Source organism: Leishmania braziliensis, chromosome 8 (genome assembly GCF_000002845.2).
Source record: "Leishmania braziliensis MHOM/BR/75/M2904 complete genome, chromosome 8".
Lineage (NCBI taxonomy): Eukaryota > Euglenozoa > Kinetoplastea > Trypanosomatida > Trypanosomatidae > Leishmania > Leishmania braziliensis.
This window is the reverse complement of record NC_009300.2, coordinates 170,802-184,282: the sequence shown is the minus strand read 5'-3', so window position 1 is coordinate 184,282 and position 13,481 is coordinate 170,802. Positions and strand designations below refer to the sequence as shown.

Sequence of the window (13,481 nt, the reverse complement as noted above, 5' to 3'; positions counted from 1 at the left end):
AAGCCCCACCCTCTCCCCCCTTTTCCAGTGTCGCCTCCACTACACACGAGCGACGCTGTGTTGTGGCCCACCTTCTTACCTCGACGCCGCGCTTCCCCCTCCCCTTCCGCGCTCTCAAACCCCGCTTCAGAAGGACGCCGAGACAGTGACGTTGTCCCAACACGCGCGGTACAGCAAAGGGCGCCCCGCCCTCTCGTTCCTAGAACGCGCCGCCTACACCGGTCCTGATCGCGACCAGGCAAAACCAACAGCACAAACAGACGAAGCAGGAGAAGGCAAGGGGGATGGGTGGGGCGACTTGGAGGGAGGGAGAGGGAGGGGGTGATCGGGGGGGGGGGGGGGGGAAGACAAGCGAGCCCGGCAGCGCTTTTGCCAGCATATCGTAAGACCCTCTTCCCCCCCAACACCAGACAGACAAGGGCCGAGGGACTTCGTATCATTCGCCTCGCCTCACTTCACCTCTCCATGCCCCCCTCTTTTTCGCATAACGCCTGCGGACGAGTTTCGGCGTTGCGCCGTAGATGGGCGTCGGCGATTGCCCCAGCGGGGTCCTACTGGTGGCGAACATCACCACCACCGCTGTTTCCGCCTCGGCGACGTGGTGATCGGTCACGGCGGCGACGGCGGCGACGACGACGACTGCGAGAGTCGCCGTGGTTGTCGTGGTTGCCATCATCGCTGTAGGAGGCGTCGCTGCCGCTCTCCTCGCGGCGTCGGCGTCTTCGACCGCCGCTGCTGCCACGACCCTCGCGCTCGAGGCGGTGCCGTGATGACGAGGAGGGCTGGTGCTGGTGGTCACGGTCGCGCGAGGTTGAGGCTGGTGGCGACGCGGCTTTCTCCTCCGCAGCCTCTACCACCGCCGCGCTCTTTTCCATTACCTTGTCGACGTCGCTGTATGTGATCGGAATGAGCTTCACCACCGCCGCATCAATCGCAGCGTGCCGAGTGCGCTGATCCGTCATCCACGACTCCACATCCTTCTTCTCCACTCCGGCATCACGCGCCACCACCTCGAGATTCACCTTCCGCTGCTGCACAAACGCCTGCGGGGAGACGAAGTAGTGCTTCCGCGTCTTGGGGTGCACAAACAGAGGCGGTTGACTCGAGCCGCTACTTGGACCCTTAAAGCCATACTGACCACGGGCGGAGTTGAGGTACACGGACCAGCCGCGGCTGAGCGCCGGATACGGCATTCCCACCGGAGGGTATGAGTTGGGTATTGCCTTGTGGAGTAGTCGATGCAACTGCTCCGACGTCAGTGCTGCCGCACCAGCATCACGACCGCGCCTCACACCACTTGCCGAGGCAGCCTCCACGGTGACGGGGCCGGGACGACCCGCTACCCGGTACTTGACGTCCAGCAACTCCACCGTGGCGATGTCGAGGAACACATTCCGGCGGCGCTGATCCGATGCCCAGGCCTCCGCGTCCGCGGCAGTAAGTTCCGCCGGTGGTGGCAACCCGATCGCCGCTGCCTCTTCCGCATGCATGGCGTTGGCGCGGGTGCGCACCTGATCGAGCGTAGCACTCGGGGCGCTTACATCCGCTGCCGCCTCCTGCAGCAGTAAGGCTTGCGGGGTGACCAGGTGCTCCTTGCCGTCCACAGGGTGCTTGTAGGTTGGTGCGGTGGCAGAGGCGGCGGCGTCGACAGCCGCTGCGCCGTCTGTCGACGACGCTGGTACAGGGGGCTTGAAGTAGTAGTGGCCACACTCACGACTGGGCTGGCTTGTCCACCCCTCTGGCAATGCGGTAAAGGGGACTCCTGACGGTGGGTATGTGCGCATTGCTGCCGTCCACTCTTGCCGCCAGCGAGAGGCGATGCTCGTCTGACCGTTGGCGCCACCGGGACCGGGCGCCTTCGATGTCACTCGTGACGCCTGCGGTTGCTGTTGCTGAAGTTGAGTCCACCGCGCGTCGCGACGCGCTGGAGGTCGGTAGTAAAAGATGCTAGGGATGGCGGGTGCCTCTGCACCACGCTTGCGCGGCGGGTGACCAGCGTTGTGGTCGCCCCTACCGCGGCAGCTGTTGCTACCATCATACCACTCCTCGAGTGTCGGCACTTGCAGCTGCAGTGCCGCGGATGGCTCGGCAGGGCTGAGGCGAGCAAGCACAGCCTCAAAGCGGGTAATGGGGACCTCGACGGCCAAGTACGCGTCGCGCAAGGCGGTGTAGACGTCGATGGTCTCCATGGCCTTGAGGGCGGTATCGAGGAGCTGCTCCGCCTCCGCCTCTCCAGCCGACGGTGTCTTCGTCGTGTTGCCACCGCTCTCGGTTTCCTGGCGTCGCTGCTGCTGCCACCGCGTGTGCTGCAGCTCCAGCAGCTTCAGGAATGTCCCGCAGAAGGCGGCTGTCTCACGACCGAGCACCGGGGCTGTGTGCGACCGGGAGAGCAGCACGGCACAGTAGTAGTAGTGGTCCCGCGTTAAGCACACCTCGCTGTTGGTGAGAGACGTCAGTGTCGGTGACGACGCGGACCGGCCACAGCACAACATGTGCAACGCCACCTTCGCGCCGTCACACACGTCCGCGTTCACGTAGAGCCGCACCAGGGATCGGTAAAGCGCACCGTCAGGGCCCCAGAGCAGGGGGAGCGCACCACCATCCCCTGCCTGGTCATGGGCGTCAGCACTGCACACCGCCTCAGCGAACGCGGTCACGTAGTCGCATGCGTCGCTGCTGGCACGGCAGGCCTCTCGCTGCACGGTGGAGAGTGCTGCGAGAACGGCGTCCATCGTGCTCCCGATGGACGACACGAGATGCTTCATGGCGACTGTTCTTCTGCCACTTTCTTCCACACCCGCTACTGGCGCGCTCGCCCCACCACCGACGCGCTTTGCTGCTGCTTTGTGGTGGGCGACGCGCAGAAGCCACTGTGCCAGCGGAAACCAGTGCGCCAGTACATGACGGACAAGGACGTTATCGGCCTGCGCATCGCGCCGCAGCGCTGTCGTGATGACGACTCGCACGACATTTTCGTCGAAGAGGTAGGCTGGGGCATACGGCAAGAAGCGACGGGAAAAGGCCCGGGGGTAGTGGAAGGCGAGCAGCATTGCCAGGTCGACGCCCGATGGAGTCCGAAGGAGGTAGGGAAGCAAGGCTGGCAGCTGCGTTTCAGCAGCGGCTTCCTCCGCGTCGGCCGACACTCCCCCTTTGTTGTGGTGTGCTGGAGTAGGCGGGGCGGGCATTGCGCTGCCGTCCGCGCTGCGCTGTTCCCACGCAGCGCGGACCGCCTCTGGGGACGCTGGCGACTCAGATGCGCCAATAGTCATTGTGGCGCCAATAAGCAGCGCACGTGCGACGCGGGCGCGGAAGACAGCTACCTCGGCTGCCTGCTCAACGGTCGTCGTGGTGGTCTTATGGAGCAGTCGACCAACGAGGCTGACGTTGCGGTGCAGAAAGCTGAGCAGCTCTTCGATCTCTGTCGTTGGGGCCGGCAGATTCGCGACGGCAGCGGCTGCTGCGTCAGGGAGGTGCTCGAGGACGCAGCTCGGCTCCTCCAAGGTGCTCTGCATCTCCTGACTCGCCAGTGCCTCACCATCCAAGAGGAACGGCTGGGCTGAGGCATCAAAGGCCGTGGCCCATGTAGCGGGAAAGGCAGCCTGAATACGTTCCTCTAAGTCTGCCACAATTTCTGCTGCCTCACGCACGTGCGGCGGCATCGGCATCGGCATCGGTTCGCCGTACCGCATCGGAGCGCCGCTGCCGCTGTCGGCGTAGCCCCATGGGGCCGCTGCGTGCGGGGGCTGTTGAAGGTAGCCGCTACCATCGCTGCCTGAGTAGTACGGGGGTAGGGTCGTGTCACAGTCCCCCAGCACGCCGCCTACAAGAGCACCACTTTCATAGGTGTTGGGCGGCAGCAGCTGCTGTTGCGGTGCGTCGCTGAAGACTGGCCAGTTGCTGCCATGGCTCTGCATGGCGCTGCCCCCCTCGCTGTTCTCCTGACCGAATGCGTTTCCAGGGACGTACTGAGAGTGAGGGGGTGGTGGGGCGGAGAAGAACCCCGTTGTCGCGTAGCCAGACGCTGTGCTGTTCGCCAGGCCCTCATCCATGGACCAAGAGAGCAGCATATCCTTCTCGTGCGAGGCTGGCGCTGTCGCCTCAAAGGACGACGGCGGTCGCTGCTGCTGTCTGTCCAACTCGCCATAGTCGCCCCCGAAGCCATCGCCCGTCCACGAAATCGAAGCCTGCTGCTGCTGCTGCTGCTGCTGCTGCTGAGAGTGCGGGATCACACCCTGTTCATCATCTACCTCGTCCACGAGCAGCGGATAGGCCGACGGAGCACCGCCACTAGCTGTGGCGGTGGCGGCCAAGGCGTCTGCAGCAGTACTGTGGGTGCTTCGGTCTATGTACGCATACGGCGGCGCTGCGTATGACGCAGAGTGCCGCTGCGCCACGTTCGGAGGCGGGTTGACGTGTGGCGGGGGAGCGGCACCGTGGTGCCCACCGTAGTACGAGTCTGGCTGCGCGTCACGACCATCTCCGCCGTAGGAGAGGGAGGACTGGTAGTACTGTGGTGGCTGCGGGTACCCGTACGTGCCCGCTTCCGGTGTGTACCCAGGCAGAGTGCTGTACGGTTCACTGCCGTAGCCGTTGTGACCGCCACCCCAGCCCGCCCCCGCCACCGACGGCGGAGGCGGGATGTATGGGCCGTTTTGCGAGCCAGGGTCTGGCGGCGCTGAAACTTCCTCACCGACACCACATCCACCCACAGTCGCTGTGGATGCCTCCATCGCCGCCTCCTTGGCCTTGCGTCCCTTCGCTGCTGCGTCTTTTGCTTTCACTGCCGACGGTGTAGGCTCCGTGACGGCGTTGTATTGCCTGAGTAGCGCATCGACATCCTCGAGACCGTCTTCGTCGACGAAGGTGATGGCGGTTGCCACGGTGTTCGCCGTCGCCGCTGCAGTAGCTGTCACGGCAGCTCTGCTACTGGCGGAGCCGTACCCGAGTGAGTCGGACGCCGCCGCCGAGGTGGAGTGCTGCTGCTGTGCGCGGCTTGCACGGGGACTCGAGCTGAAGATGTCGATCTCGTCAGCGGCGTTCGCGGCCCACGCAGGCGGTGGGCCTTCGCCAGTCCCCTCGTCGGCACCGCCGTTCATGCCATCGTCCGAGTCGTCATCGACGCCGCCAGCGTCGGCGCCGCCGCCGCTGCCATCGTACTCGCGCTTCTCCATACCCTTGCGCTGCAGCTCCGCTCGAATTTTCTCCTCGAGCTGCTGCTTCTGGATGTGGTACGGGATGCCTTTCTGCAGGAACTCATGTGGGCACTGCGCCATGGTCACCAATACGCCGTAGCGGCGGAACAGGTCAGACTGGAACTTGTAGGAGCAGAAGTAGTTCCACAGAAACGAGTACACCGTCTCTGGCCGCTTCACCGGCGCGTAGAAGACACCGGGCTCGTAGCCCTCGATGACGTTGATGTCGACGGTGTTATACTGCCGTATCGGCTCCAGCAGGTATGTGACGTCGTCGGCCGAGATGCCTCTGCCGTCGTGCAGGGTCCGGCGGTAGTCGATCACCTGGAAGGTCGCGTTCGGAGGAAACTCGAAGACCGGCTTGCCATAGTACGCTCGGAGGCCCGCGGCCTGCAGCTCGGTCAGCACCCGCCCCGCCAGCCGCGTGTCCTTGCCGAGCGTCACTACCATCTGCAGCAGCTCTGTGCCCTTCTTCACAAAGCGCAGCTCCGTGATGGCGGTGGAGGCGTTTTGGTAGTTCAGCAGGTCAAACATGTATTGGACCATCTGTGCTGCGTACTCAGACGGCGTTGTGTTCTCCGGCAACATGCCCTTCAGCGAGATGGCAATGCACGAGGTGGGTCGGATCGGCTCGCGGTCCTGCACACGCTCGCGCCGCTGCGGGTAGAGGCGCAGCTCCGCAACGTTCGCCGGTAGGTCGAAGCGAATCTCACGCCAGTGCCGCGGCGGCACAAAATGCACGAGTCCGATGAGCTTTCGGTAATAGGCAAACACTTCTCTCGGGTCTGCGTCATCTGGTGGGGTGGGGATGTCATCGTACTGTTTCTGCTGCTGCAGCCGGCGGTTGTAACGCTCCGCCCGCTCGCCATCGATGGGGCCGCGGTAGTCAGCAAACATGTGCGCCTCATCCTCCCCGTCGCCTTGGGTCTCACCACCCTGGGCGTACCCCTGTGGCGCCAACATCCCCACCTGCTGCTGCTGCTGCTGCTGCTGTGTGCTGCTTCCCTGGCCAAAATACGAGGCCACGCCGTAGGCGCCCGAATCCTCCGGCCCGTAGTCGCGGTATCCTTCAGCACTGCCTGCCACGGGGGCATTTGGCCCTTCCGCGCCAGCGCCAGCGCCCGACTCCGCACTGTGCCCGTACTCATACCCTCGCTGCCCTGAATGATACAGCTGCTGGGCATCACGGACACCGTCTTCAGGAATCGACTGCGGGCCTGTCAATGGCTGCTCGTACTCCCGACCATCGTTCGCACAGTGTACATCCGCGCCACCGCTGCTGATGTCGCCGTCGACTCTTGGGGAGGCGTCAATTCGCTTATGAAGCTTGTACATGGCGCTCGTTACTGGATTACAGAGAGAGAGAGAGAGGAAAGGGAGCTGCGAGGGTGGAACGGGGATGGGCTGAATTGATGTCCGCTTAATCTCTGCGCACGGCGAGGCAGAGACACACGCGTGATGGAAAGCCAACCACCACAAACAGGCAAGCAATGAGGAAGCGATGAAGGAACAATAAAGAGTGCACGCTGGTCCACCACTCCGTCAAGAAGAGCACAAAATGGACGCGGAGGTGGTGTACATACACACACACACACACGCACCCCACCGTGTGAGCCGCTGCACGCTTGTGCTAGCGCGTAATTTAACGATGCGTATGTGTGCGTGGGTGTGTGTGTCAGGGGAGTCCACCGCGGCGATGTCGCTAAATCGTGTGATGTCAGTACACTTAGGACTTCTCGAATCAAAGGTGTGTGTACGAGTTGAGCTATGTGGGGAAGAGAGACGGACGGAGAGGTAGGCAGGCAGGCAGGCAGACACTCATACACCAGGGATGAGGGGGTGCATGTGTGAGGCAACCCGCGAGTGCATGTATATGGTGTGGGGTTCAAGTGACAGACAGTACGAAGGGAGGGAGGGAGAGAGTGGAGCGAACGCGAGCGCGTGTGAGTGTGTGACGGTTGTGAATCAGCGACAGCGGGAAGGATGAATGGGATAGTTGACGTGCTTCTGCACGGCGCTTTCTCGCCCTCTCTCACATTTTCTCGTCCTTCTCTTAGCTTGCCTGTCTGCACGGGTGTGATGCATTTCCTACACGCATTCTCCACCCCAACAAGCAAACACCCGTGCGCATGGCCGCATCTGCAGAAGGCCGGTAACGGAGAGAGGGAGCGAGGAGCACCCGAGTATAGGAAGGGAGGGGTGTGTGTGGAGGGCCTACCGTTGCACGTGAGCATCGAGCTGATGGACGTTGCCATAGCACCGTCACCACGGCGTACCCCGCTACTGTCCACTCCTCGGTGGACACCATCACCCCTGCGAGAAGCGAGTTGGAATTGCACGCGTCCGGTTCTCTGTGCTCACGGAGCAGACGAAAAAAAAGCAAAATAAATAAATGAAAAAAAAAAAAAAATACGACGGAAATGGATGTGTGGTACGCGCGCAGGAGCTCTCGGGGTTTCGTATGAGGACGAAGCGTGCGTCGCTGAAGCGGTGCAGCTCAGCCTTCACACGAACCCCCCCTCTCAAGCCATATGCTCGCGTGAGCAATACGGCCATGCTAGTCGGCTCAAGTGTCCCTCTCGTTTACTCTTCCTATTTCGCCGAGTGCTCTCTGGTCTTTCCGTTGTCTTTGCATTTCATCTGTTTCTTCTCCCTGCTAGCTGCTGCTGCTGCTTCGTGTGCGCGCGGGCTCCTTGCGTGACATCCTTCACAGTGCAGCACGGTGGCGCGAGAGAGAGAGAGAGAAGGGGGTAGGTGAGAAGAAACGAAGAGACCACCAACAGTAAAAAAATCTCACAGGGCCACGCGGTCCCGTACTGGTCAACATTCAGTGCTCAGAGGCATTCGCATACACACCGTCATTGGCGCCTTAATGATTCGAAGGAAAGAGGGAGGAGGGGAGGGGAGGGGGGAGAACAAGCACAACGCCAAAAAATGAGGTCTACGCAACAGTCGCATCAGCCACACGGATGGAAGGGATGAAAATATGGAACGAGTAGAAGTTTGTAGTGGTGCGAATCACAACCAAGGAGGTGAAGCACACACACCCACACACCCACACACCCAGACAGTTGCTCACGTTTGTGCGTGTGTTGCCCCCTTTTCTATGCTCGCTTCTCAGCTTCTTAGTTGCGCTTAACTGGGGAGGAGGTTCATGTGGGAGGGGCATATGGAGATGGCACGACCACGTGCTGCCCGTCTACATCATCATTGTTGAGCTGACTCTAAAGGGAGAGGGTGATGAAGCGGAAGAGGCGGCGGGGCCGAGGTGAAAGGGAGGGGGAGAACAGGGAGATAGATCAACCACCATGCGGCACCGACAAGGTAATCCCCCAAGCCGAACAAACGGAGAGGATGGGCCACGCAGCGGGCACGTGGGGCGCAGGACGAAAAAATCACAGCGATGCACCTCTACGCACCTCTCGGCATCGTGTGAAGGGAAACGGACGACGCGTCGACCACCCAAGCAGGATACGGCAGTGGCGCTAATGCAAACTTAAGACGGAAGCAACGATACGCATGTGCGGCGCACGGTGTATGTGTGTGTGTGTGGGGAGGGGAGGGGACAGAGGATGGCTACGGCGACGCCACTTGATAGCTTACCAAGGTACTGTCTTGTCTCCAGGTGTGTGCATGTCTATAGCGCCGTCAGCCGTGCACCGCTCGCCAGCGGAGAAAAGTGCGAGCACAGCATCCACGCGAGCGCCTCAGATTTGGAAATATATGAGGAGCCGTCCTCCAACACGTGGACGGCGCCGCACACGGGGTCTCCGGTGAGGGCGGAGACAATCTGTCTACCCTCGCCCGAGAGCGCCGGCAGCGTTCCGCCGACGGAGGAGGAGTCGACCTCCTTCGAGTGCGGCGAGTAGGTGCCGAGGGCACCCTGCGCGTTAGCGAGGACTGTGCTCAGGCTCGCGGTGCCGGAAGCGGCGGCCAGCTCGCGTGCCTTGGCGAAGGCGCTATTCAGCAGCTTCGGGAAGCGGTACACTTTCACGGTGATAAGCGCTGCAACGATGAAAACGAGTGCTAAGAAGCGCTTGTGCTCTGGTGCCATGGCAGACACGACAGCGGGGACGGTGACGCTGCTGCTGGGGTTGCTCCCCACCTTGCCCGGCGTGTCGAGCGGCAGCGACACGTACGCAGACACGTTATACGCCTGGCGCAGGTAAAATGGCGTGTTCGCGCCGTCGATGTCCTGGAGTGCCACTGTCAGGAGGTTCTCCATAAACCCGCTCAAACTCTGCAGGATGACGCCGTCGGTTATCGGGCCCGAGGAGGGATCTGCCGCGAGCACCATAGCGGCGAGTTGGTTCTGCGAGGCCAACCCGTCGTGCGCGTGCCGTTGTTGGATCGCCGCAGCGTCGAGGGGCAACTGCAGCTTTGCGCACTCCCCCCGCACCTGCTCGTGAAAAGCTTTGAGGCGCTCGCTGACGCCGTGAAGAGTGGACAAATTGCCTGAGGTGAGCGACTGCGCCGCCGTCTTCCCGGCTAGCTGCTTGCCCTGCGCTGTTTGAAAAAGCGCCAGCACCGTCGCGAGTGCGTCGTACGGGTTCGATTGACGTGTAGCGCAGAGGAGGGCCGTTTCCCACTTCTGCTGACGCGCACTCTGCAGCATCGAGAGCCGAAAGGCGGTGTCAATGCTCGCCTGCTCACGCAGCGGCACTGTGTGGACGAGGAGGTGCCCCAGCACGACATCGCCGCATCGTTGCAGGATGTTCACAGCTTCATCATGGTGGCCGTAGGCAAGCAGGACGGCTGCGAAGAGTTGTGGGTTCGCGTAGCGCTTCAGTACGGCTGCGCGCTGTCGCTGCAGCTGTTGCGTCGCAGCCGTCACGCTGTTTGCGTCCACAGTGGTGTTGTGCGGTGGCTCACTCGCTTGCTGCTGCTGCTGTGGGTCGTCGGTGCTCTGTGGACACGTCTGACACACTACTGTAGCGGCGTCGTAGTGGCGCTGCGACAGGCGGGTCAGCAGCTGCGCAGCCTTGTGGGCATGCTCGCCGATGATATAGTAGGTCACAGCTCGCGCGTCGCCGGCCGCCTCCATCGCCTCGGCGGCCTTCTCGCAGACCCTGCGCCAGTAGGCACGTGAGATGGCTGGGCTTGCCGCAATCGCGCGGTCCCACTCCTCTGCCTCCAGAAGCACGTTGCAGTAAGCCTCTAGCTGGCCTACGCGTAAGAGTTCGTCGGCTGCCTCCAGCAGGCGCTGTTTCTTATAAGACGGCCCTGCGGCGCTCACGGACTTGCTGTGGGCACGCTCGCTAGTGTAGGTGGCATGGGCCCGCACCGCCTCTGGCAGGCTCGGCGCTGGCACCACGAGTCCCGTTGCAGCCGTCTTCCCTTCTGTCACCGCCGCCTTGTACGCCGTCGGGTCTACCACGTAGAGCGCCATCTCTGCTACCTCGGCCGCCCCGTTCGGGCACTCGAAGAAGCTTACCAGCTTCTGAAGCCGCTCCGCCGGTTTACTCGCACACTCAGCGAGCTCCTTGGCAAGCCGCTGCACCGCTGCTCCGGCCACCTGCGAGACGGTCACGTTGGACGTGGCCACGCCCATGAGAGAGGACGGGTCGGCCGCAATGCAGTTCTCAAGGGTGCCGAGAGCGGCGTCGAGGTACACCTGCCGCAGGAGGGCTACATTCCACGCCACCAGCGTGCTGTCCCGTGCGGCGGACAAGAACATGAGCGGACGGTCAACATGACTCGAGATGGCGACCACGTCCGCGTTGTGGCCGCGCACGGTGGTTATGGCGACGCCGTTGCGGATGTCCCATAGGCGAATCGTCGCATCCGCGGAGCCGCTGAGCACCAAATAGGGTGCCAGGCTGCACCAGGCCACGCTGCGCACGCGGTCAGCGTGGCCTTTCAGTGCCCGCGACGACACGGAGATAGTGTGCGCGTCGTTCGATGAGAGGTCCCACACGCGCAGTGTGCCGTCGTAGCTGCCGGAAAGGAGGTAGCTCGGCGCTGTTGGGTTGTAGGCAACGTCGCAGACGGCGTCTGTGTGCCCCGCCAGCACGTGCTCAGGTCGTTCGCTGCTGCTGGAGAGGTTGTACACGTAGATGCGGTGATCATGCGAGCCGGCGGCCATCATCTTGCTCTTGAGAGGCTCGATGTCGACGCCGTAAAAGGCGGCCCGTGGGGCGGGGTAGCGCCGAACGACCTTCCCCTCCTTCGAAGAAAGCACGGCGACGCCGCTACGGGAGGTGGCGGCGATGAGGCTAGAATCACTAGCGGCCCAGCAGACGCGGTAGACAAGGTCTGAGAAGACCGGTGTGCGCCACGACTCGCGGTTTGTCGATGTGGAGTACATGACCACCTCACCGCTACCGAGGGCAGCGATGAGGTGCTTGCCGTTGGGCGACCAGTCTACAGAGTGCACCATCACGGGCCCCACCGGGATGCTGCACTGCTGGCTGAGCGTGCGCAAGTTCCAGACGCGGATCATCCCATCTACGCCGCCCGTCGCCGCTTGATCGCGGTCATGCTTGGATAATTTGCAGCTGAGAGTCGCGTCGGTGTGGCCTGTCACGATGTCGAACTCCAGTCGTTGCTGGGCCACGTCGTAGACCTTCACGGAGCCGTTTGTGAGCCCGACAACAACGCGTGCCTGGTCGATGACGGCCACACTGCGAATGCCGGTTCTGCAGCTGCCGCCCTCCTCCACGACGGCAGAGCCACTCCTGTCTGCCGTACCGTAGGCATCCGAGTGCCGTTGCGGTAGCTGCGAGAGCGCTACCAGTATACTCACGCTGCCGACAGCCGACTTGCTTGAGACGCTCCACTTGCGCAGCACCGGGCTGTCGGTGCTGGCTGTGTAGAAGGCGCCCGCCTCTCCGGGGATCCAGGCGATGGAGCTGACATGCTTCTCAGCGAGCTTGCTGACATCAAACGACTGCAGCATGGAATTCTTGCTCACGTCGCAGAGCGCCAGCGCGCCGTCCTGCGAGCCGACGACAAGGTATTGCGCAGAGGTTGGCTCGAAGGCGAGTGAGGTCACCGGTAGCGGGTTCACGTCGAGGGCGGTCTCACTCTTCTCCTTCGCTGGGAACGGGCACAGCGAGGCCGTCACCAGCAGGCCCGTGCTCGCGTTCAGCGTCAACAGGCACAGCGTACCATCCGATGTGCCACATGCGACTACCTCTGGTCGCGCTGTTGCTGCCGCAATGCACTCTACCGATTCCACCGCAACCGCCGATGTGTTGCTCCCGCCGCTGGGGTTGAGGGCGCTAAAAGGACCAGGTGCGGCAACGGCACTGTACGGGTTCTTCGGTGACAGTGGCGAGCGGGGCTGCTGTGCATTCACTCGATGCTGCGATGGGGGAATGACGACGCTGTGCGGCTCGGCGTGGTCGAGGTTCGTGTTGAGCGAGATGAGCCGCCCTGTGTTGGTGCCACAGAGAATATGATACTTGCCGGCCAGGCACATGGTGGACGGGTTGCCCTCGCGCTTGAAGGCATCGGCGAGGGCAGTGGTGCCAATCCTTCTCGCAGTGAGTGTCTCCGCATCTTTCAGGCTCCACATGAGAACTTGTTTGTTCTGCGGCGTCAGGCAAGCCATGTAGTCCTCATTGTACGAGAAGGCTGTGATCGAGGCGTGGACGCCGTGGCCAAACAGCGCCCCCAGCGGGTAGTCCGTGACTGCGATCGTTTCAAGCGACTGTGTCTGCGCCTGCGCGGGGTCACTGCTCGTGCTCGTTGGGATAGTCACATTCGTGGTGCTCACTCGGTAGAGGGAGATGCCCTGAACGGAGGCAAAGGCGAAGGAGTTCGCCTTGGCACTGACGCACTGCCGGCACTGCGCGCTGCAGCCGGGGGAGATGTAGGCGATGGGGGAGAGTGCCATGTCTTCCAGAGGAGTTCCCTACACCTGGAGAGAGAAAGAGAAAGAGGGAGAGAGGAAGGGAGGGACGGTCGTGGTAGTGGCTGTACCTGCGCCCCCTCCTTGTATGCGGGGTGTGTCTGAAATGAGAAGGAGCGAGAAAAGAGGCAGAGTGACGCAGGGGGGGGGGCAGGGAGGTGTTGTGTGAGCTCGGGTGTCCGGCGACGCGTGCGCTAAGCGGTGTGTGTGTGTGTGGAGGATACCGAGACTAAGGGGCATATAAAGGGAAGAAGAGAGTTCGCGAGCGAAGGCGAGAGGAGTGGAGGGTGGCGGTAGGGCAGACGAGAGGGGAAAGAGGAGCCCACTGGTGCAGCACACGCACGCGTCTCTGCAATCTCTCCAGTACGGAACCTGCCGCTGGTGTTATAATTGATAGAGGCAGGTAAGTAGGTGCGTGTGTGGGTGTGCCTGTC

General features: G+C 62.5%; 2 protein-coding genes across 2 annotated transcripts; both read right to left on the bottom strand.

Annotated features, from left to right (window-relative positions):
* Positions 1-551: 551 nt before the first annotated feature.
* Positions 552-6,527, bottom strand: LBRM_08_0480 (conserved hypothetical protein; the record flags this gene model as incomplete). Its single annotated transcript, XM_001562057.2, has 1 exon — positions 552-6,527. One exon carries the CDS (start codon positions 6,525-6,527, stop codon positions 552-554), a length of 5,976 nt encoding a protein of 1,991 aa, XP_001562107.2.
* A 2,302-nt stretch (positions 6,528-8,829) lies between these two features.
* On the bottom strand, positions 8,830-13,032 carry LBRM_08_0470 (conserved hypothetical protein; the record flags this gene model as incomplete). The annotated part of the gene is made up of 1 exon (XM_001562056.2): positions 8,830-13,032. The coding sequence occupies one exon, from the start codon at positions 13,030-13,032 to the stop codon at positions 8,830-8,832; it is 4,203 nt and encodes a 1,400-aa protein (XP_001562106.1).
* Between the last annotated feature and the right edge of the window lie 449 nt (positions 13,033-13,481).